Below are 25,319 nucleotides of genomic sequence, written 5' to 3'. Positions count from 1 at the left end.
CTCTTCCTGACTGTAGACTTCTCACTGGAGCCTCACATAGCAGAAGGGGTTAGGAAGCGGTGTGAGGTCTCTTTGGTAAGAACGCTAATCCCATTCATATGGGCTTCATCCTCAGGATCTAAGCACCTCCCAAAGGCTCCACCTCCTGTCACTGTCACATTGGGCATTGAGATTTCAGCATATGAGTTTTAGGGGGACACACATTCAGATCATAGCAATATCTATGATCTTTAAATTTAAGGAAATAAGTGACTTCTGTAACAACAGCTAGCAATTCTAATAAGTTCCCGAGATGTTGATCAGTGAGTAGCATGAAACGTGAATGTTAGGATGACAAAGGTTAATAATACAACTGCAATAATTCTAATTAAACTTATCCTTAATATTTATTATATTTCAAAACCTATAACTTTTCTTTCTTCAGCAATGCTAAGGCTGAGATGTGTGTGAGAGACTTACTCTCTAGGATTTCAGAGATCAGAGCCAGGATGAATGGGTTGGAGGTTTTGCCCTCTGGAAAGTTACAGAATAAGTTTGTTCCCTCCACTACATGACAATTCTTAGAACAATTAAAGACTAGCATGTCTTCTCCAATCATCTCTTCTTTGGATGACACATGCCTAGTTAAAGTCTCTTCCAGACTATTTACCAGCCTAATTGCTTTCAGTTCAATAAGACATAATTAAACAATGTTTCCTGAACCCATGCCAGGTGACAAAACCAGAGTCATATGTGTTGGAAGAGTACATGGCCCTTGTTCTTAGGAAGCCTACAGTTTGGTGGGGCACATATACATTTATCAGTGCATTCTCTCTGTGCTTTCTGTAGGTTCCTCTGTTACACCACCCAGGACACTGTGCTGTAATTATTTCCCTGTTTGTCTGCATCATCAGATTCTGACTCTGGAGGACTGGGATTAGTACATCTCTGAATCTCCAGGGTTTAGAATAGCATCCAACTCCAAATATGTTTATTGAGTGTTATTTGTGTATAGTCCCTATTTAAGACTCAGTAGCAGGATGCAAAAGTGAGCAATAAACAGGTACTACAGAGACATTAAGAGAAGAAAATTATTGGTTCTAAGCTCTGAAGAATCACAATTGAACCCTTCAGTTTTCCAATGGCCTTCTTAAAATGAACGTAATACCTAAGAAGCTTCCTCACAGGAACAATTATATTATTAGTTCTTTTTTCTTAGAGATTATATATATATTTGCTTTTTAGGGCTGCACCCACAGCATATGGAAGTTCCCAGGCTAGGGGTCGAATCAGAGCTACAGCTACCAGCCTATGCCACAGCCACAGCAAAGTGGGATCCAAGCCGCGTCTGCAAACTTCACCACAGCTCACAGCAATGCCGGGTCCTTAACCCACTGAGCAAGGCCAGGGATTGAACCTGCATCCTTATGGATCCTAGTTGGGTTCGTTAACTGCTGAGCCACGAAGAGAACTCTGAGTTTCTATGTATTTTAAATGTGGCTGAAATATAGTTTCATTGGGGATCTATTTACTGTTTTCTCTGTGTTTGTGTATATTTGAAAATGCCCATTGAATGAGTTTAAGAAATACCATCTCACTGAGTAACATTTGGAATATTTAAAAATGTATTTGGAATCCATGATCTCAATGTCAAAATGTAATCTTGATGCTTTTTAGAAATGCTCACTTGGAAAGGCTATTTAGCAAGCTATAAATTTACTTTAACTTGTGTATATCCCTCATTTATCCTACTTATACTTGATAATGATGGCAAACTATAAAAGATACTAGTATATAATGTACTTTAATATTGCTTTTTAGTTATAATGATAATCAAAATAATTAAATAATAAACATTATTGGGTATGTACTAGCCTCACATCACAAGATGTTATGTCAGCAAGAAGCATTTTATATATGCAGAAGAAATACAATCATTAAAATAAATGCACTGTAGAGATTTTGTATTTCTTAAAGATCATGAGGTACATAGACAGTTTACCCTTGAGGAAAAATACATCAACTGATGGAATAAATAGCTAGGAAAATACAAATAGTAAAAAAAAAGAAAAAAGAAAAAAGTAAGAGACTGACAGAGGAAGAACCAAAGGAACTGACAGAGGAAACTTAGAGACCAATTAATCCACTTTAAGGACCATAGTGGTAGCAGGTAATAGACTGAGGGTAGGTAGTTGGCCTGCATTTTGCAAGTCAACTTTGGCTCAGGAGTCTGCATGCCTGGTGGTACCTTGGTAGTGATTATGCTGTTTTGGCAGAAGTTGAAACAGAAAACAGAAACAGATTGCAAATAGAAATTTGGGCTATTTATATGTATTTTCTGGGGACCAGAACAGTTTGGCCTTACCCACTGTCAGTGTGCAATAACCTGAGCACATAAGGCTGTATTTCCCTCCTTCCTTTGAAAAGCTTACTGTGTAAAAGCAAGTTAATGAAAGGAAGGAAGGGGGTACTATGTGGAAAGCCCACCACCTGCCCACACTTCTGTGTGTGTGGTGTGTGTGTGTGTAACTGTTCACAATATCATAACAAGCTCTTCAATGCAAAAGAAATACATATACCTATATACAGAGAATCAGTCATAGTGATGATAAAGTTAAGACTATACAAACCAAACTCTTCAGTTTATTAGGCAAGAACTTCTAAAACCTGTTTTAACCTCATTTTCACATTCCTCCTTTCCCTTCCACATAAGAGTTTTTCTAGGCAGAGTTTTTTTCCCCTGCCCTTGGCTGCCCCTCCCATCTTGTTCATGTTTTCTTCCACTTCCACTCCATTTAAGAAATATGCTTTAATATTAATGCTCTCCCTGACTTTTCTGCTTCTGTGTGAATTACCTTATCCCCTGTCCGGCTTTAAGACAGCAGTTAGTTTTGTTGTTTGTTTCTTTGTATTATTAATTGCCAATCAAATTGCCTCATACACCTCATCATACCTTTTTCGCTCTGCACAGATAACACCATCTAATGCTTTATTGGACAGGTCATGTGGCATACACTGTTTCAAATTCTTTCCTTTTTTATTTCAAAATATCTCTTTGTAGTATCTTCATTTATCCGTCTCTCTTCCGGCTCTCGAAAAAGGTGTCAGTTAAAAGAGACAATTGACCCAGCTACCACAGCCTCTTCACGGCTGTGTTGTTAACTGTGAGTGCTAGAGTGCTTGAGTACAGTGGGAAGAACCCTGAGCTACTAACCAGAATGTGTGGCTTTTAGTCCATGTCTAATAATCTGATGCATTTGCTCTCTGGGTGCTCTTCACAGTTCTCCCACCTAAAAATAAAAGTAGTGCATTCAACCCTGCTGATCATCTACACCCTTTTTTTTTTCCTTCTAACAACAAATGTCTCCAAGAGGGTCCTTTCTTGTTGACTTCACTACTTCACTGACTTCCCCCTTCTCAACCTGGTAACTTGGCTTCTGTTTCTATCACCTACCCTTCATAGGGCCCCAAGTCTTCCCAATATCTCTTTTATATCTCTGGAGAACTGCTCATCTCTAGCACCTATAGCTCTCCTAATTCTTCCTCCAAATTAAAAATACATTTGATTTCATTCAAGCATTCTCCAGAATTTATTGAACATCTCCCCTGTACCAGCCACTACACTCGTGCTGAGGATACAGTCACGATCCCTGTTGTCATATTGCCCTGGAGCCTGGTGACAAAGACAGACAGTCAGCTAACCCAACACATGGATGTAGAACTATAGCTGTGATAAAAGCTGTAAGTGAGCGACATTGTGCTATGAGAACATGTAACAGGAGGATTTGGTCCAGTCTGGTTTGCGCTTTGAGGAATTGACAACTGACTTAAGACTGATGTGTGAATAAAGTAGAGAAGGAAGAGGTTGAGGAGAACAGTGTTGCTGGCAGAGAACATAGTGAAAGTTCTGGGACAGAAGGGAGTATAGCATGTGTGAGTTGTTTAAAGAAGATATGGAGAGAGGTAAAGAGATTGAGACAATCTGAAAAGGAAGATAAGGACCATACCAGGCCAGCACTGAAATCACATTAAGGGGTCTGTCCTTAATTCTAAGACAATGGAAAGCCGTTGTTGTTGTGCATATGACGTATAATGTTTAGAAAGGATCTTTCTAGGAGTTCCCTTATGGCACAGTGGAAATGAATTCTGACTAGTAACCATGAGGCTGCGTGTTTGATCCCTGGCCTCGCTCAGTGGGTTAAGGATCTGGCCTTGCCATGAGCTGTAGTGTAGGTCTCAGATATATCTTGGATCCTGTGTTACTGTGGCTGTAGTGTGAGCTGGCAGCTGTAGCTCTGATTCTACCCCTAGCCTGGGAACTTCCAAATGCCATGGGTGAGGCCCTAAAAAAAAAAAAAAAAAAAAAAAAGGATCTTTCTAGCTAACATATGGGGAATGATGAAATGGAGGAGAGGAGATGTAATTAAGAGGATATTGCACAAGTCCAGGAAGGAGATGGTGCTTTCTATAGTAGGCACAGGAAAGTAAACAGATGCAGGAGACAGAGGGTGACATTGACAGGTCCTGAAAATGGTGGGATTAAGGAGAGGGATGCATCATGAATGACTCCTGGGCTTCTGGCTTGTGGAGAGTGGGTAGTTTCCCAACTGCTCCTCCAACTGATCCCCAATGGTGGGTGCTCCTCAAAGTGCTACTCCAAATTCCCCCTTCTATACGCTCCCCTTTGCTGGTCCTTCCATTTTCAGGCTTAAACTCCCACTTCTACAAGATGTTGCCCAAACCTATTGTGCTTTTTGCTGCAAGAGCACAAACTAGTGGCCCATTTGGCAGAGAGCCATGTTTTGTTTATCCTTCAGTATTTTTTAATTAGAAAATACAAATTATTAAACATTTAAAAATCAAAATATTTTACATAATCCATGTTTATAATTCTTTAAAAATTGGAAGCCTCGTCAATACTGAACCTGCATTCCTTCATGTCCACAGTTGGTCAGACCTTGGGTGACGGCTAGTCCTGTGAGACTGAGCTTGCATTTTCCACTTCGCCATAGTCCCTGGCATCTGGGCATCTGGCCAGCACATTCACTGAGTTTCTGTTTGCTCACTGCAGGTACTGGCCTTTAAACCTCAGATTTAGTCCCATCACCTCAGGATGTAGAGTGCTCCGAGGAGAGTAGGCACCACAACCAGCATCACACCACTAAAAACCAGTTGAACCAATGCCCAGATCTCATAGTCTTTCTACTCCCCATACTGAATCACATGATGGCTGAGCTTAGCATCCTACCACTTGACGGTTAGTGCCATAGCAATTGTTAGGTGGAGGTATTTGACCAGTTGTATTGTGAACATTTTATGTTTGCGTATTTGGATATATTTTAAATTATGTGAAGAGTTCAAATATTACTAGGAAAAAGCTTGCTCATATCACTCTTCTTTTTTTCTAATTTTCTTCTAGAACTCTTAGAACGATCTCTAGCCCTTTTAAACAAAAGTCAGCAACTCACTGACTTCATAGAGAAATTTAAGTGTGATGGACCTAATGTAAATCCTGAGATGATTCAGGGAGCTCATAACAGCTGCCTGAAGATCGACAGTCTTCTTGAATTTCTGCAAGACAGGAGACGACAACTAGACAAGTACCTGAAGCAACAGCAGCAGGAATTACGTCAGGTTCTGCAGATATGTCAGTGGGACCAACAAGAAAGTCAGGTAACCCAAGGGGTCGTTGATGATGTCCTGACCTGGGCTAATTATGTGGATGAGCTATTTCCTGGGACAGTTTCTCAGTCATCATGGTCAAGAACTTTGGTCTTTGATCCAAACTACCATGTTGTTTTCCCAAGCAAGTAATATAAAAACAAAGATTTTAATTTCCTCTCACTATAGTATTGATGTTTAAAATGGGAGAATATCCACGAGCAGTTTTGAAAATGACTGTGTTCTATTGTTGGATTCTCTTTCTCGCTTCATTCCAGGTCAGTACGTTCAGATACATTTCTTTGACTTTCTGAAACATTCATTGCAATTTTCTTGAATGTTGGAGAGGGATGATGGTGCTGACTTGTGCTAGATTGCTACTGATGTCCATGAAAAAGTCTACTGGCATGAAATAGAGATAATGTTTGTAGAAGAGCAGTCTGATACCAATGAAGTCATATGACCTTAGCCTATGGGGATGTCAGTGGTTAGAGGGCTTTGGAGTGGGAGGTTGCTAAGTTTGCAGGCTTGTTAGGGCTCATTACCCAAACCACAGGCTCAGGTCTAAGTGGTTGTCAATGTGGTTACTGTGCATTCCTTCTGTCCCAACCACTTGAGGGTAAGAGTGCATAGAACCCTCTTAGCAACTCCCCAACTCAAATAGGTAGGGTATTTACTGCTGTATTCTAACTACCCAGAGCCCATGATTTAATTTGTGCAGATCACATGGAGGGAATTTTCAGGGGGAAATGATGTGGAAGGTGGTCTCCTGGTCTGGATGCATAGGAAGGGGTCTCGTCACTTGAGTTTTATATTATTAAAATTTTATATTATTGCTCTGATATAAACTGTATGGAGAGATAGACATACAGCTGGTGGCAAATATGCATCCAGCTTTCAAGCTGGAAAAATGAAGATTTAAATGACAGTCAACCTTTCAACTGATACTTATTGAGTACCTACTATGTACCAGATCCTACTTTAAGTCCTGGGAGTACATAACACACAGGATCAAGTCCTTTTCCTCTAGGAATTTTCTTTCTTCCTTTTTTTTTTCTTTTCTTTTTTGGGATACACCTGTGGCATACAGAAATTCCCAGGTCAGGGGTTGGATTGGAGCTATAGCTGCCAGCCTACGCCACAGCCTCAGCAATGCTGGATCCAAGCCGCATCTATAACTTGCACCACAGCTCATGGCAATGCCAGATCCTTAACTCACTGAATGAGGCAAGGGATTGAACCTGCATCCTCATGGATACCAGTCAGGTTCTTAACCTGGTGAGCCACAACTGAAACTCAAGAAATTTTCCTTCTAGTGCATTTTCTCAACCTCAATTCTATTTACAGTTGGAGCTGGATAATTCCTTTTGGGGTCTGTCCTGGGCACTCTAGGGTATTGGGCAGCATTCCTGGCCTCTAACCATTAGATGCCAGTAGAAAATACTCCATTTCTGACAACTAAAAATGTCTCCAGACATTGCTAATATTCCTTGAGGGGTAAAATTACCCACAGAAGAGAACTAGTGTTCTAGTGCAAAGAGAAAGACGTATGATAGATAAATGAACAATGATAAATTTTGTAATGAAAATCAATGAAGACAATGACTTTGGACTTGAGTTGGTCTACTTTGAGTCAGAGAAGGAATCATAGAAGTCCTGTCTGAGGAGGTAGCATAGAGCAGACACCCAAATGCACACCTCTAGCCATGTAGACTGCTTGCCTTTTGTCACCTTCTCCTCCAAGTCACTATATACTTCCTAACTCACCTCCACTTTCAGCCCTTTTGTCCTGACTACTGCCAGCTACTGTCCCGCTTTTGCTGTGCCTTGTCTGCCAACCCATAGCCCCCACCCAGCTTAGCTCTCCACCATTTCCCAACCTTCACATACTCATTGCCCAGAATGCAGTGTCTTTTACTGATGATACTGGCAAAACACAGGAGAATTAGACTCAGGATAAGAATAAACTTAAAATTGTTTATGAGACAACTGTTTCCAAAGTTCCTCCTTATCATAAGTGAGTCCATTATGACATTCTTTCCTTCTCTTTCTTCCTCTGTCTCTGCAAATCCTGATCGGACACTACGTTCTCAGAGCTCTGTCTTTTTAAAAAGAACCTTTATCCTCTTTCTATTGAATTAATAACCCCCAATTCTGCCTCTAGTGCTTCCAAGAACACACTAAAAATTCCTTACTTTATCATTTAGAGTGTTTTATCCGTTTTAAACCACAATCTCTCTTATCCAGAGACCTTGTATTTGCAAAGAGGCTTCCCAAACACAGAACAATGTCCCAAGAATGAAAAAACATCTACAATGTTTTATTTTTTTATTTATTTATTTGGTTATTTATTTTTAAGATAGCAATCTTACCCTTCCGCTTCGAGACTATGTCAGTAATCATCCAGTCGAATCCTCTGCAATTACAAAAAAAAAAAAAAAAAAAAAAAAGTGTAGATGCAAAATGAACGGTCTAATCCAGTCATATACTTAAGGGAAATCTTAATACTTTGCCCACCCTAGGAAGCAGAAAGATGTCTTTATAATAACTAAGGTATTACAGAAGAGTTCTGACTTGGTGAGTTCTCTAACTTATAGGGTTTCATATTTGAGGGGAAGTGTGTGCTCTCTTTTGAGGCAGTGCTTTCTTTTTTGTTTTGTTTTGTTTTGGGTATGCCTGCTGCATGTGGAAGTTCCCAGGTCAGAATTTATTTTTAGAGTGATTTTAGATTCATAACAAAATTGAGTAGAAAGTTCATGGTGTCCTCTGTTCCCCCCATAGACACACAACCTCTCCCACTATCAATATCCCTCGCTGGAGTGGTACATTTGTTACAGTCAGTGAACCTACATCGACACATTATCCATCACCACCCCAAATCCATAGTTTTCACCAGGGTTAACTCTTGGTGCAGTATATTCTATAGGTTTGGAAAAATGTGTAATGATGTATTCACCATTGAAGTGTACAGAATAATTCTACTGCCCTAAAACTCCTCTATGCCCCACCTATTCATCCCTCCATGCCTAATCCTTGGCAACAACTGATCTTTTTACTGTCTCTATAGTTTTGCTTTTTCCAGAATGCCATATAGGTGAAACTACACAGTATATAGCTGTTTTGGATTGTCTTCTTTGTTTATTAAGTATACATTTAAGATTCTTCCATGTTTTTTCATGGCTTAATAACTCTTTTTTTAAGTACTCAATAATATTCCATTGTCTGGATTACTGCAGTTTGTTTATTCATTCACCTGTTAAAGGACATCTTGGTTACTTCCAAGTTTGGGTCATTATGAATGAAGCTGTTCTAAGTATCCTTATGCAGGTTTTTGCATAGATGTAAGTTTTTAATCCGTTTGGGTAAATATCAAGGGACACAATTGCTGGATGATACATGATAAGAGTATGTTTATAAGAAACTGCCAAACTGCCTTCCAAAGTGGCTGTACCACTTTTGAAAGAGTTTCTGTTGCTCCACATCCTTGCCAGCACTTGGTGTTATCAGTGTCTTGGACTTTGGCCATTCTGACAGATGTGCACTGGTATCTCCTTGTTTTAGTAAGTCCAGTCTTTAAATTGGAAATAATAACAATTCACAGAGTTGTTCTAAGGATTAAATGAAATAACATGTATAAAACCTGTAGCACAATGCCTACCATTTTAGAAGATGCTTAGTAAGTATTAGTTTCTTTGTCATCCCTCTCCTTGATTAAACCTTACAATTTCTGAATTCTTTCTCATTGATTCCTATACTCTACCTTGGATTTGGCATTACTGTTGTCATATCTGTTCAAGTCTCTTAATACTTTTTAGTCATCAGAGGCTGCCATAGGTATACTAAAGCTTTAAGAAGACACAGATGTGTTTCATTTAGACTCCTGATAGTCTAGAACCAAAATCAATTTAGTCATAGTCTTATAGATAAATATTATTTTAAATAAAATCAGTCAATAAATAAGATAGTCATTTCCTTAACTATAAAATGTAGGCTCTACAGAGTTCCCATCGTGGTGCAGTGGAAACAAATCTGATTAGGAACCATGAGGTTGTGGGTTCGATCCCTGGCCTTGCTTAGTGGGTTAAGGATTTGGTGTTGCCATGAGCTGAGGTATAGGTCGAAGACGTGGCTAGGATCCCGCATTGCTATGGCCATGGCTGTAGGCTGTCGGCTGTGGCTCTGATTAGACCCCTAGCCTGGGAACCTCCATATGCCTCGGGTATAACCCTAAAAAAAAAAAAGTAGGCTCTTAATTTTACAACATCCCATGTTGTATTTTCTTTTGCTAATGCTAGTGGCAGCAGCTGGAGTAATTTATACAGTCACTGTTGTTTCTGTGTGCTTGTAAGAGCACAAATCCTGGGGCCAGATTGTGGGCTGGGTTCAAATCCTGGCTCCACATTTACCAGCAATTATTTAACCTCCTTGAGGCTCAGTTTTCTATAAAATGTTGATGTAATCATACCTACACCAAAGTGTTATTAGTATTATCAAATGTGTTATTATATGTCAAGTTTCTAGAACAGTACCTGGCACATGGAGACTTCTGTATCAGTATTAGCATTTTTTATCATCATGTCTAAAAAGGACAGTGAAGGCCCAACGTATGACATATCCCCTCAGCCCTACTCCTCTGCTCACATAAAGGCTGATCTTACATTAAAGGCTAATTTCATTATTTATTTTATATTCACAAGGTATCATCAAATAGAAGTCATTTTTAGAATCTTACCAGCCATACTTCATGGGCACTCAATTAATAGTTTAAAACAAAAAGTTGGTTGATTTTTTTTCTGCTTGTGACCTAGCAATGTTCATTTATTAATGAGTTTAAGATGTAGATGAGATCACTATCCAGACAGATAGTTGCACTTAGCATTTGGCATGCTCCCACCTTTTAGACCTTTATCCATGCATAAGCCTAGTCATAGGCACATATACATTTATTAAAGAAACATCAAAACAAACAAAACTAATGGAATTAAACTATGCCTACTATTTAATTAATTAATCTGTATTAAATTGAAAAAGTCACAGACATAGTCTTGTGCCAAAAGTAAAAGAGATACTAATTCAACCCCTAGCCTGGGAACTTCCATGTGCCACAGGTGCAGCCCTAAAAAAAAGTACCATAGATAATTTTCCTGTAGTATTTCACTATTTGAATGTAGCATAATTTAAACAATATGTTATTGATGAAGAAGTAGAGTCCTTTCAGTTTCTCGATGTTATAAACAATAATTAGTATTTACCATGTTGATAATTATGTGAACAGGGAAATATTTCAAAATCCAGGTAGGCACAAGCATAATTACCTAAGTTTTTGTTTTCCTGAGTGTTCTATTTTAAAGTTTTGTTGAGGATGCAATGAGTAAGAATAGCAGCAGGGATACCAAATTGAGGGTGACTGAGTAATTTTTTTTTTTTAATTTTATTTTCCCACTGTACAGCAAGGGGGTCAGGTTATCCTTACATGTATACATTACAATTACAGTTTTTCCCCCACCATTTCTTCTGTTGCAACATGAGTATCTAGACATAGTTCTCAATGCTATTCAGCGGGATCTCCTTGTAAATCTATTCTAGGTTGTGTCTGATAAGCCCAAGCTCCCGATCCCTCCCACTCCCTCCCCCTCCCATCAGGCAACCACAAGTCTCTTCTCCAAGTCCATGATTTTCTGACTGAGTAATTTTGAGTTCTATGACCATCAAGTTCCCACATGATCTACCTGCTAAGCCTAGCACACCATGGAACCACAGAAGTGCATGTTTCATTGGAGAGTAAAGATATTTTTGTCAGTTCTGTGATTTTTTTAAGGAACGTAGGCGCTGTCAAACTTTACATTAATAAAATATCAGCTTTGTCAATCATCTTAACCATGTAAGAAGAAGGAAAATTAAATGGAGAATTAGAGCAAAGATTACTGATGAATAGTAATGTGGATGTCTGAATATATAATGCATCTTCTTTCAGAAGAGCCATTTAAAACATGCATTTAGTTCTTCTCTGTTTCTAAGTGTTTTATGCCCTAATGCTTTTGTTTGTTTGTTTTGGTTTAGTATTTTTTGCTTTTTAGGGCTGCACCTGTGGCTTATGGAGGTTCCCAGGCTAGGGGTCAAATCGGAGCTGTAGCCGCAGGCCTATACTGCAGCCACTGCAACGCAGGATCTGAGCCGTGTCTGTGACCTATACCACAGCTCACAGCAATGCCGGATCCTTAACCAAAAGAGCAAGGCCAGGGATCGAACCTGCAACCTCATGGTTCCTAGTCAATTCCTTCCCTCTGTACCATGACAAGAACTCCAGTGCCCCAATGCTTTTGAACTATAATACTTCAGCTAATTCTCCTTTGGCAAAGAAGTTAGGTGACCAGAATGACAGCAGCTTAAGATTCGTATCAGGAGTCCCCATTGTGGCACAGCAGAAACGAATCCAACTAGGAACCATGAAGTTTCAGGTTCAATCCCTGGCCTCACTCCATGGGTTAAGGATCCGGCATTACTGTGAGCTGTGGTTTAGATCACAGACATGGCTTGGGTCCAGCATTGCTGTAGCTGTGGCATAGGTGGGCAGATGTAGCTCTGATTAGACCCCTAGCCTGGGAACCTCCAGGCACCATGGGTGCGGCCCTAAGAAGACAAAGACAAAAAAAAAAAAAAAAAAAAAAAAGATTTTCATCAATTGCAGAAAAAAATGAAAATAAAAACCACAGATAGCCTGAAAAACATAATCATAGCATGTTCTCTATCATTGTTTTTCAGATGTAAAAATGTGTACTTTTTTTAGATTTGAAGATGAGCAGCTGACCTTTTTCCCCAACTCCAGCAGTGTCTTATTTTGCAGATAATCTCCTTCATTAATGAAAATCAGAAGCAGCTTGGAGTATTTTCGTGCATAATTAATTATCTTGGCAAGAAGATTTATGAATGTAATTTTTCTCAATTGCTCCAATCAGGAATAAGTGAGACAAACAAATAAATTAAGACTAAGTTATTCATGGTCTCTTTGTATAAGACAGTATCAAGGACATCTGGGGAATCAAATAAGACATAAGGGCAGATAGTTTCTTTTTATTTCCCAATCACATATACTTACAAGGTACACATCTCTCTGGGAGGAAAAAATAGGTAATAGAATTCACATTTGGAAGGTTTTATAATTTGAATACCATGTGTATCATAATCATGTAGCCATGTGTAATCATATTCTTTGTCAATAGGTGATTAAAATGCTATCTGAGATGATACATAAAAGCACAGCCTCAGGGCAACAGTCTTGTACCTGCTGGACAACTGTAAAACTCTCCCTGTGTGTGTGTGTGCACGCGCGCACGCGCCACACATGCACACTCAGATGCATGCACACATGTGTATATTCTCCTTTATATGATGCTACCTTCTAAGATTTGTAGCTTGAATGATTGATCAGCTTAATTTAATGAGTTAACGAAAGTACCTAGCTTAGTGGTTACCACATAGTAAGGTTTTGTTTTTTTTAAATCTGTCTTTGCATGTAGCTTTTTAACATTGGGTGGTATAAAACCAAAATAAGAGTCAATACTGTATCCCATAGTTTGGTCCAGTAACTGATGCACATGACTTTCCAGTCACTTGTAGATTAAAATTTATCACATAATTTCATTTCAGCACATGAGCTGACTCCAGAATTCACTCTAAATTATGTCAGGATAAATGCAAACTATCTTAAAGTGGTGTAGGGGAAGCATGTGATTTTAAAAGCAATGGGGCCCCTTCTTAATTAGAATGCATGCCACCACCCTTCCTTTCAATGACGCTGCATGTCAGAAGTAGTCAGAGTGACTCTGGTACAGATGGGTGGATATCAATCCCAGCTTTTACATTTCCTTGCTATGTGACTTCGGCAAGTTACTCAGCCTCTGTGTCTCAGTCATCTTTTCTGTAAAATGGAAATAATAACCGCATTTATTTATAAATTTGTTATAAAAATAAATGAGGGATTGGGAGCTTGAGGTCAATGGATGCAAACTATTGCTCTTGGGATGGATTTACAATGAGATCCTGCTGTGTAGCACTGAGAACTATGTCTAGATACTTACAACGCAGCACGACAATGGAAGAAAAAATTATGTATATGTGTATGTATAACTGGGTCCCCATGCTGTGCAGTGGGGAAAAAAAGTGTGTTGGGGGAAATAACAATAAAAAATAAATTTAAAAAACAAAGCTTTGAAATAAAAAAAAATGAGACTGAAGATGTTAAAATACTTAGAGCATATCTTGGCATAGACCACTAAGTGCTCCCCAGACAGGGAGATAGATTGTGAAGCTGTTAATAAAGTAACAAAAATTTTGCCTCAAGACATAAGCAATGTATTTTAGCTTTCCTCCTGCCTGAAATAGAGAATACTAGGATTCCATCATTTGTTGAAGGGCTACTAATACCTTCCAGTTGACTTCAGTAATTCATGGAGGGCTTCCAAGTTCCACAAAAAAGATTGTGAGCTTTATCATTTAGAATCTCTGAGCCAAAGTCCAGGTAATGATAACTCAGTAATTAGATTAATCCTAGAATACCTCCGGAAAGAAACTAAATTCACATTTTGGTGGAAATTCATTCTTTCCCTGCTCCCAAGTCTGGGTACAAACCTTAGAGACACAATTTTTATGCCTCTTCTGATATCACCTAGTGGAGCTAATGGATATTTGAAGTCTAGTTATTGCCTAGTTAAATACAGAGCACGTTTGACGAAATTGCCTAATACAAAATTATGACAACTGGTCCCCTACTGTAAAAAAGAAAAGGAACTAAACTTTATGGGAGCTAGCATTGTTGTTATAATACTTGCATGCCTTCAAAATCAAAGTAGACATTAGAACTGTCAGCTGTGGCTATTAACTATAATTGAAAACACCATCATATATGTGTGCATTTTTGATAATTGGAAGAGAGACTATCAAACATCTTGGGTTAAAGGAGATGTATAACTGAAGCCTTTTTTCCCCTTTATCAGTATTTTGTCTCTAATAGCACCTGGTTATTCAACAAGAACTGTCCTGCCTGTGGAAAAGAAAATGAAAGTGATTTGGAGAGACTTTCATCTTCCCTTAAGCACTGCTGTTAAGATGTTTGAATTGCTTATTGCTAGCTCACCTCCTCCAGCATAGTTTTAAACAAAGATCAAAAAATAAAATCTGATCGTGGATTGTAGAACAAATTGCAGAAAAAGAGACCGTGATAGTTTATGGTAGTGTGATAGCTGACTTTGGGCTGCAGCAAAAGTTCACCTTCTTGCCACCTGAGTTGTTTATCCTTGACCATCAGAAAATTTCTTCTATGGCTTATTCTCCCATGTGTTTTTGTCCTGTGTTTGGCCTCTTCCTCTAAAACACACCATCCCTCTACTCTCTAATACAATCTTTCCATTGAGCCCCTGTGATTATTCACAGGACTTATTTCCATGTTAGACTACAGTGTTGGCATTTTGTTTTTTTTATCTTAAGAACATTCATAAACATGGCCTAATGAGAACCATCTCTCTTCCCTGGTATCCTTTGTTCTATAGCTGGCTATGATGGGAAACAAAAACACCAGAAAGAAAATCATGAATTCTGACTACAGCATTTCTGCCTCAACCTATGGGACTTTCCTCTTGTTGGTTGTGTGACCTTAGATGAATTGCTTACACTGACTGGGTCTGTTTCCTTCTCTGTGGAAAAAGCAGGTATATCCCTCGTAGGAGGTGTAAGGATCAGATGAGATAACCTGTATCTGCCTGGAGTAGCACGGTCACCTCTCTGGGAAGGTCTTGTTCACTTCTCTTACTTTCCTCATTCTTATCTCTCAGCAGGGGTCGAGGTGAGATTGGGATATTTAACAAGCAAAAACTAGGCTTTGCTTGCTCACAACTGATATGTTCAGCAGTGCTCTCTTCCAATCTTCCCTCTCTTTCTGGTACATTCCTGCCTCAACTCTCCTTAATGCATCTTCAGTTTCCTGCATCTGCAAAAGATGCTGTCTCATCTAGTAAAATAAAAACTTGGGGTGACCCCTTTGTTACTCTTGCTTTCCTCAAAGCCATCATCTGATCCCTTGGTTCCTTAGCAAATAACCTTCTCTGAAAGAACCATTAGGGAGTTCTTATTGTGGCTCAGTGGTAATGAACCCAACTAGTACGCATGAGGATTTTGATCCCTTTCCTCACTCAGTGGGTAAAGGATCCGACGTTGCCTTGAGCTGTGGTATAGGTCACAGGCATGGCTTGGATCCCGCGTTGCTGTGGCTGTGGCGTAGGCCAGCAGCTACAGCTCCAATTTGACCCCTAGCCTGGGAAATTCCATGTGCTACAGGTGCAGCCCTTAAAAAAAAAAAAAAAAAAAGAGAGAGAGAGAGAGAGAGGAAGACCAAAAAAGAGAAAAAAAAAAATTGAAAAAGTAAATACCCACATAAAAAGTGAAAAGCAATAACATATTTTGTTTAATCCAAAAGATCTAAAATCCTTTTTTAGATCTAAAATACTTTTTCAACATCTAATCAAAATTAACATTCTTAAGATATTTTCATTATTTTTACGCTAAATCTATGAAAGTTTATACTTAGCACATCTCAGTTTGGATTTGTCACATTCCAGGTACTTGATAGCCATCTATGGTTAGCGGCTACTGTATAGGACAACACAGATTTGTCTCATTTGACTGAATTTTCATCTCTCTTTAACTCCCAAGGCAGCTCTTGGTTTTCATTGAATATCGCTCATTGCTCCTTCTTTGCATCTTTGCTGATTTCCCTTCCCTTTCTCTCTGTCTCCCTGCACTCTCTGGCAGGTATTTCCCCCTCCAACTCCCACCTCCCCTCTGCAAAAATAAAATAAAATGAGGCCTCCCCCACTCTGTCTCTGCCTTAGTTCTACTTCCTCTGAACAGAGTGCTTAGAATGTCATGTCAAACAGGTAGGTGGGATGACCATAAACACATCACTTAGATCAGTGTGAAAGGTAGGAACTAGGAAGAAAAAGGAAAAATATTCTTATTTTCCCCCTTTAATTCATCATTGCCCAGAACCAATTTCCAGCATATACCCTGAATGCTTTCTGTTCTTCCTTTCTTTCCACATCCCGCCCACCCTAGGCTCATATTTTTGTCCTTTTTCGGGGACCATGTTCTACAGAATGTCCTGATACATCATTTATGTACTTACCACCCAGGCTTTAGGACAGCAGCTGATATAATTTAAACGCTTATAAAAAGTGCTCTTGGAATATCTATGCAGCTGTCTGCAGTGGCTGCTCACAGGATGCAGTGACAGGTTTACATTATGGTTGACATGCCATCAGTTATTGAGGGTGTCTTTGTTTTATAGCAGAAGGACTCTGAGAGTCTATTCTGTGTGCATCTCACAGCACGCAAATTAACATTGCTCTAGGAGGCTGCTCACGTGTGTGAATGCCTCGTGATGATACATAACATCCCCATAATGATCTATTTTCTTCTGAGTTTTATGCCACATTTTCATGTTTCTTCTCAGCATGCATTTGATAGTAAAAATGTGTAGTTCTAGAGCGTCAGTAAGTTTATTGTGATCAGGATATATGGTACACTACCGCAGACCTTCAACTACATCCTCCTACAGGTAATGGTATTGCCATGCCCAAAGGAATAGTATTCTTTGGGGGTGGAAGTATATTTGCCAAATCTAGGGGATGAGGTCGGTAGATTGCTTTAAAAAATCAAAACAACTCACTCCTTTCCTGCCTCATCACTGTTGGCATGTGTTAGATGACAAACCTGTGACTCACAGAATTGAATAGGATTATCTGAGGGTTCAGACTTCTCACCTGTTTTTAGAGATTAGTGAACACCTGTTTGTACCCGTGTTTTCTTCACTCAGATTCTATATTAACTTCCCCTATTAAGGCATTCTTGAGATTTCTGAGTTCCTTTCATTTTAGCTTAAGATAATTAAAACTCACTCTCAGTACTTAACAAAATAAAGGGCCTCTGAGAGTTAGTTATATTCATGATCCATGTTTCTTTGATGAAACCCTTAAATCATCCCTCTGGTTGTTTTTATGTGGGCTCGCTGCATCTTTTGTGAGAAATTTTACTAAAAACTTAATGAAATTTTACAACTCGACAAAATACTGTGTGTTCTAATAGGCATATATCACATATCATTTAATTCTAACTGGGGTAACGGAAAGACAAACTATCTTCAAAGAATTATAAATACATGAACATGGTACTGTAGATGTGGTGACTGTAGATGTGTGTATTGTACGGAGATTACCAAATGTTCTGAAGAAAATGAGACATACTTCACACGAAAACTGCTGCAGGGTCACCATTATTCTTTCCTTTCCATTGATGGTATCCTAAAATTCTTGTTACCAAAGATTTCTAATTAGCAGAAAGCTGGAGGAACCCTCCCACTGCCTATTTTACTGCCTGTTCCATGTTGAAAAATGCTAAGTGTTGGTATAGGCATTTGACCTCACAATCAGCTTTGGGACATCGGCCTTGTAATGGTAATGCATAACCCATAACTTACCTTTTATGGTGTGTGTGTATGGGGGGTGTCTTTGTTTATTGTGTGGCGCTTCAGAACTAACCTAGCTCCTTCCTTGGCCACTTGCTTCACACATTTCTCCATTTGCTAAGAGTTCAGAGGAATCCTGAGGCTGTTGCAGGCAAGACAAGTGAGGCTGGAGAAAGACATAGTATAATGCTTGGGCAGTGCCCACAATTTTGAGTGGGCTGCTGGGATTTATTTTTCAGGTTTGCAGTAATTTCCCCTGATGCTCAGGGCTGTAAGCCTTTGGTTACCCAAGGATGGCAGCAGGGCACAGTTGAAAGAGTTGACTTTGGAATAATAATGGTTTGGGTACAAATCCTGGCTCTGCCACTTACTATATGGCCCTGGATAAGTTGCTTAACCTCTCTTCATCTTTACAATGTTGATATCATACTTTTTATGGAAATGATGCCTGCAAAGCAACTAGCAAACCACCTAGCATGTAGTGGGTCCTCAGGAATCAGTAGCTATGATGTGATCATGAGGACAGTGCTGTGTAGTACTTGAGATAAAAACCCAACTCTTTCCTTTAATTGGAATAAGGAAACTGAATCCCGGGGCCACATGTTATCAGTCTCTTATCTACTTATATGATCATTTTAAAGGTACAGCTTCCTTCAAGTCTTCTGTTAGTTGTTGTTTGGACACTGTGTAAGGCACATGTTGTAAATCAAGTCTAAATGAGTGTGTTATGCCCTTAGCCATTTATAATGTCGATGGAATTTTAATAACTTCATTTTCTGAATACAGATTTTCAGCAGTTGCAGCAAACAAATTTTGCATTGTCTTTTGATAGTAGAAACATAAGTCTATATATGCTATTTAATATCTTCATGTGAGTCTATGTAACTATGCTCAGATTCATAATCTTATACAGGAAAGATTTATATTCTAAAAGCATGGTTTGTAGACTGCATAGGAATTTATTTTGGTTCTTCTTTGTTAGGAAATTTTGAATTATTTTCTTCATGCTCTGTCATCCACTGAAATGATATAGTGTTTTCATGAATTCTGGGTATGATTTTGCTTTTTCTCTTAAGCATGTGAGAGATTGAAATGAAGAAAAAAAATAAAAACCTGATTATATTAATTTAATACACGAGATGAGTTTATATAGAAAGAAATCGAAGTAGCTTAAATTTGAAAGCTTAGGGAAGTATTTCTGAAGTTTTATTCACTAATTCTAATCATCTGAAATTTTATCTCTCTTTGCTACTTCTTACCTAGGTTACTTCTTGGTTTCAGAAAGCTATAAGAGATTTACAGGAACAAAGTCTGGGTTCATCACTTTCAGATAATGAAGAGCTAATTCGTAAGCATGAGGAACTGATACTAAAAGCAAAGGTAAGAGACATTAAAAAAATAATTTAAAACTATATGGACTTTTGTTAAATACACTTCTATAGCTAATTTAGAGGAGTACTGAAAACTCCCTTTGTGCAGTTTGCTTGCTATTCCCATATATGGTTCCATAGTTATTTAACTTGCATTGTGTTTCTTAGTTTTGCAAAAAGTGCTGGCTACTAGCCTGGCAACCATTTATAGGTGTGTGGATGTACAAAATGGAACCATGAAGTCCTGAAAGCAGGAGGTGCAGAACAGCCATGTTCTCCTCTTGCCATTGTGTCTTTTTACTTGGAAATTGACTAATTTGTACATGTGGGGTGTATAAATATTTTTCAAAGTTCTTTTTGGGTACTCCATTTTGATCTACAAGAAAACAAAGGTCTATTTGAATGGAACAGTGAATACTTTAGTTAATATCAAAGACTTAGAGAACTTTCTCTTATTAATATTTTGGGTAGTTGATAGTTGTAGGTATAGCTAAGTTGAGAAGCTCTGGAAAACAATGGGCCAACATGACTAGACAATGGGCAAATATACAGAAGACAAGGCAATTAATGTGGACATATTTTGGAGGATGGGATTTGGAGGGGTGAGGGCAGAGGAGACAGCAGGTTGCTTTTATCTAGACTGAAATCCCTTCACAGGGATCGCAATGTTTTCATTTGTTGGTTTTTGCTTTTCTTTGAACACTGCAGTATACACAGCTATTCATACTGTATGGTTTGAATATTTGCCTGATTGAAACAGACTCGGTTTTGAAAGGCTGTTATGGGTAATGATTTTTTAAGTTCTTTAAAGTTTTTCAGCATTTAGCTTATCTGTTTGAGAATTTTTTTATTGAAGTTATGTAGCATTTTATTCCATATGTGTGATTCTCAAGTTTTATCAATGAAAATTCTATTCAAATTCCTAAATGCTAAGTGAAAGAAGTGACCTGAATTGTGTTGGATGTTTGCTTCCTTTAAAAATGAATTTAAAAAATGGTATATTCATATAACCTAGGCATACTTTGGGGTGATATTTACAGTAACTGTGGATTTATTATGGTTTCTCACAGCCCTGAGGACAATTTGGTAGTATTCATTAACAAATAACCTCAGTTTAGCTTATATCATACTTTACAGTTTAACTTTGTAGCTCAGAGGTACATAAATAGAAAGATGTAGATATTATTTGCATCATTATCCCTATGTTGTATGGATAAAGATTTAAGAAATACATTTTAATAATATATATTTTATTATATAAATTACATCATAGAAAATTACTTAACTGTAAGAAAAATGAAGGGACAATAAAGTGAATTCTTCAAGATAACCATTATTAAAGTGTTTGTGCACTACTTTCAGTCTTTCCATACATAACCATAGAAACTCACAGCATTAGAGTCATGCTTTTTTTCATTTACAACTTTATCATAAATATTTTCCCATGTAACCTAATATCCTTTAAATATAAAATACTTCTTATTGTGGATGAATTCATATTGCCAGATAACACATTTTGTGGATAAGCTAAGCCATTTGAGTACCCAGTCAAATTTTGTTTAAAAAGAATATGAATTCCTGATAAATTTCATCATACTTCAGACAAGTTGACTGTTTCTGTTCAGGGTCCTAAGCCACTCAGAAACCAGCAATAGAACTCATGCAGAAGCTCAGTATTGCACCCATGTACTCAATAAGTAGTTTTTGAGGCAAACTTGTTTGGGAAACTGAGGAGAAAAAAACCTATTTTTTCTATAGCATCCTTTCAAATAAATTTATTTTCTAAAAAAAAAGGATGTTTGCTTTACTGGGAGTTCCTATTTTATCACTTCCCATGAAGAATTCTGTATGATGTAAGATTTTTTCCTTCACCATAACAATTCAAAATCTATGGAATGATTCAAAAGCTGTGTTTGGAGAGAAGTTCATAGCAATACAGGCCTTCTTCACAAAAGAAGAAGAATCTCAACTAGACAACTTAAAAGAGTAAGAAAAAGAAGAACACTACTTAAAAGAATTAGAAAAAGAAGAACACTAAAATATACAAACAACTTATACAACTCAACAGCAAAAAAGCCAACAACCCAATGGAAAAATGGGCAAAAGACCCTGAATAGACATTTCTCCAAGGAAGATATACAGATGGCCAACAAGCACATGAAAAAATGCTCAACATCACTGATTACTAGAGAAATGTAAGTCAAAACTATTGTGAGTTACCACCTCACACCAGTCAGAATGGCCATCATTAATAAGTACACAAATAACAAATGCTGGAGTGGGTGTGGAGAAAAGGGAACCCTCCTGCACTGTGGGTGGGAATGTAAGCTGGTACAACCACTATGGAGAACAGTATGGTGCTACCTTACAAAACTATACATAGAACTACCATATGACCCAGCAATCCCACTCTTAGGCATATATCTGGACAAAACTTTCCTTGAAAAAGACACATGGACCTGCATGTTCATTGTAGCACTATTCACAATAGCCAAGACATGGAATCAACCCAAATGTCATTAACAGATGATTGGATTAGGAAGATGTGGTTGTATGGAATACTATTGTAATACTATTGTAATGGAATACTATTCAGCCATAAAAAGAACAAAATAATGCTATTTACAGCAACATGGATGGAACTAGAGACTCTCATACTGAGTGAAATGTCAGAAAAGAAAGATAAACACCATATGTTATCACTTATATCTGGAAGCTAATATACAGCATAAATGCATCTTTCCATAGAAAAGAAAATCATTGACTTGGAGAATAGACTTGTGATTGCCAAGGCAGAAGGGGAGGAGTGGGATGGATGGGACGCTTGGGGTTAATAGATGCAGACTATTGCCTTTGGAATGGATTAGCAATGAGATCCTGCTGTGTAGCACTGGGAACTATGTCTGGTCACTTATGATGGAGCCTGATAATGTGAGAAGAAAGAACATATACATGTATGTGTAACTGGGTCACCATGCTATACACTGGAAAATTGACAGAACACTGTAAACCAGCTATAATGGAAAAAAATGAAAATCACTATATAAAAAAAAAAGAAAAGAAAAAGAGCAAACAAAAACTAAAGCCAGCAGAGGGAAGAAAATCATAAAGATCAAAGAAGAAATCAATATAATAGAGATTCAAAAAACAATAGAAAAAAATCAATAAAACCATGAGCTGGTTCTTTAAAAAGGTAAACAAAATTGACAAAATTGACTCACCAAGAAGAGGAGAGAAAGAACTCAAACAAAATAAGAAATGAAAAAGGAGAAATCTCAATGGATACTGCAGAAGTACAAAAAACCATAAGAGAATGCTATGAACCCCTATATGCCAGCAAATTGGACAATCTAGAAGAAATGGATAACTTTCTAGAGACATACAGCCTGCCAAAATTGAATCAAGAAGAAATAGATCAATTGAACAGACTGAGCACTAGAAATGAAATTGAATATGTAATAAAAAAAAAAACACTACCTCAAACAAAAGTCCAGGATCAGATAGCTTTACAGGCGAATTCTACCAAACATACAAGGAAGAACTTAAACTATTCCAAGAGGTTGAAGAAGGAACACTCCCAAGGACATTCTATGAAGCCAACATAACCCTAATACCAAAACCAGACAAAGATACTACCAAAAAAGAAAATTAGAGGCCAGTATCTTTGATGAATATACATGCAAAAATTCTCAACAAAATTTTAGCCAACTGAATCCACAACATATAAAAAAGATCATACACCATGACCAAGTGGGATTCATCCAAGTTCACAAGGATGGTTCAACATAGGCAAATGAATCAATGTCATACACCACATTAACAAAAGAAAAGTCAAAAACCACATGATCATCTCAACAGATGCAGAAAAAGCACTTGACAAAATCCAACATCCATTCATGATAAAAAAAAAAAAAAAACTCTTACCAAAGTGGATATAGGTTAATAAAAGGCATTTATGACAAACCTGCAGCCAATATTATACTCAATGGAGAGAAGCTAAAAGCCTTCCCACTAAAATCTGGAACAAGACAACGATGCCCACTCTCACCACTGCTATTCAACATAGTATTGAAAGTCCTAGCCACAGCACTCAGACAAACCAAAGAAATAAAAGGCATCCAAATTGGAAGAGAAGAGGTAAAAATGTCACTGTATGCAGATGACATGATACTATATATAGAAAACCCTACAGACTCAACCCAAAAACTACTCAAACTGATCAACAATTCAGCAAAGTAGTGGGATATAAGATTAATATTCAGAAATCAGTCGCATTTCTGTATACTAACAATGAAACTTTAGAAAAGGAATACAAAAATACAATACCTTTTAAAATTGCACCCAAAAAAATCAACTACATGGGAATAAATCTGACCAAGGAGGTAAAAGACTTAGATGCTGAGAACGATAAAACATTAAAACAAGGAAATTAAAGAGGATTCAAAGAAATGGAAAGATATTCCATGCTCCTGGGTTGGAAAAATTAATATCATAAAAATGGCCATACTACCCAAAGCAATCTACAGATTCAGCGCAATTCCTATCAAACTACCCATGACATTTTTTACAGACCTAGAACAAACAATTCAAAAATTTATATGGAACCACAAAAGACCCAGAATTGCCAAAGCAATCCTGAGGAACAAAAACCAAGCAGGAGGCGTAACTCTCCCAGACCTCAGGCAATATTACAAAGCCACAGTAATCAAGACAGTGTGGTACTGGTACCAAAACAGACATACAGACCAATGGAACAGAATAGAAAACCTAGAAATAAACCCAGACAGCTATGGCCAATTAATCTTTGACAAAGGAGGCAAGAATATAAAATGGGAAAAAGACAGTTGCTTCAGCAAGTGGTGCTAGGAAAATCAGACAGCTGTATGTAAATCAATGAAACCAGAATACACCCTCACACCATGCACAAAAATAAACTCAAAATGGCTTTAAAATTTAAAATTTAACGTGCGACAAGACACCATCAGCTCTTAGAAGATAACATAGGCAAATTGTTCTCTAACATTAATCATACAAATGTTTTCTTAGGTTGTTCTCCCAAAGCAATAGAAATAAAAATAAAAATCAACCAATGTAATCACACTTAACAAGCTTTTGCACAATAAGGGAAACTATTTAAAAAAAAAAGAAGACAGCTTATGGAATGGGAGAAAATAGTTTCAAACAATGCTACTGACAAGGGCTTAATTTCCAAAATATACAAACAACTCATACAACTCAACCACAAAATAAAATGAAGACCCCAATTGAAAAATTGGCAGAAGACCTGAATAAACATTTCTCCAAAAAATACATACAGATGGCCAACAAGCACATGAAAAAATGCTCAACATTACTAATTATCAGAGAAATGCAAAACTATGATGAGGTACCACCTCACACCAGTCAGAATGGCTATCATTAGTAAGTCTACAAATAAATGCTGGAGAGGGTATGGAGAAAAAAAAACCCTCCTACACTGTTCGTGGGAATGTAAATTGGTACAACCACAATGGAAAAACAGTATGGAGGTACCCCTGAAAACTAAATATAGAATTACCATATGATCCAGCAACCTATTCCTGGACATATATCCAGACAAAACTTTCATTGAAAAAGATACATTCACCCCTATGTTCACTGCAGCACTATTGACACTAGCCAAGACATGGGAACAGTCTAAATGCCCAATGATAGATGAATGGATTAAGAAGATGTAGTACAGGGAGTTCCCGCCGTCGCGCAGTGGTTAACGAATCCGACTAGGAACCATGAGGTTGCGGGTTCGGTCCCTGCCC

At 37.9% G+C, this 25,319-nt stretch overlaps 1 protein-coding gene across 11 annotated transcripts in view; it reads left to right on the top strand.

Moving 5' to 3' along the window:
* Positions 1-25,319, top strand: part of CCDC141 (coiled-coil domain containing 141) — a 207,913-nt gene that overhangs the window by 58,254 nt on the left and 124,340 nt on the right. For all 11 annotated transcript variants that reach the window (XR_014829842.1, XR_014829841.1, XM_084999981.1 and 8 more), the window contains 2 exons: positions 5,399-5,652; positions 19,418-19,534. Coding sequence is in view for 9 of the 11 variants with exons in the window: in XM_084999981.1 (XP_084856107.1) it covers positions 5,399-5,652; positions 19,418-19,534 (371 nt within the window). In the remaining 2 variants the exon portion in view is untranslated. The remainder of the gene's footprint in view (positions 1-5,398; positions 5,653-19,417; positions 19,535-25,319) is intronic.

Source organism: Sus scrofa, chromosome 15 (assembly GCF_054392235.1).
Source record: "Sus scrofa isolate SSC_HxYL_T2T_F1_AM1 chromosome 15, Sscrofa_HxYL_maternal_Yorkshire_Landrace_v2.0, whole genome shotgun sequence".
NCBI classification, from domain to species: domain Eukaryota; kingdom Metazoa; phylum Chordata; class Mammalia; order Artiodactyla; family Suidae; genus Sus; species Sus scrofa.
This window is presented reverse-complemented; position numbering and strand designations above follow the sequence as displayed.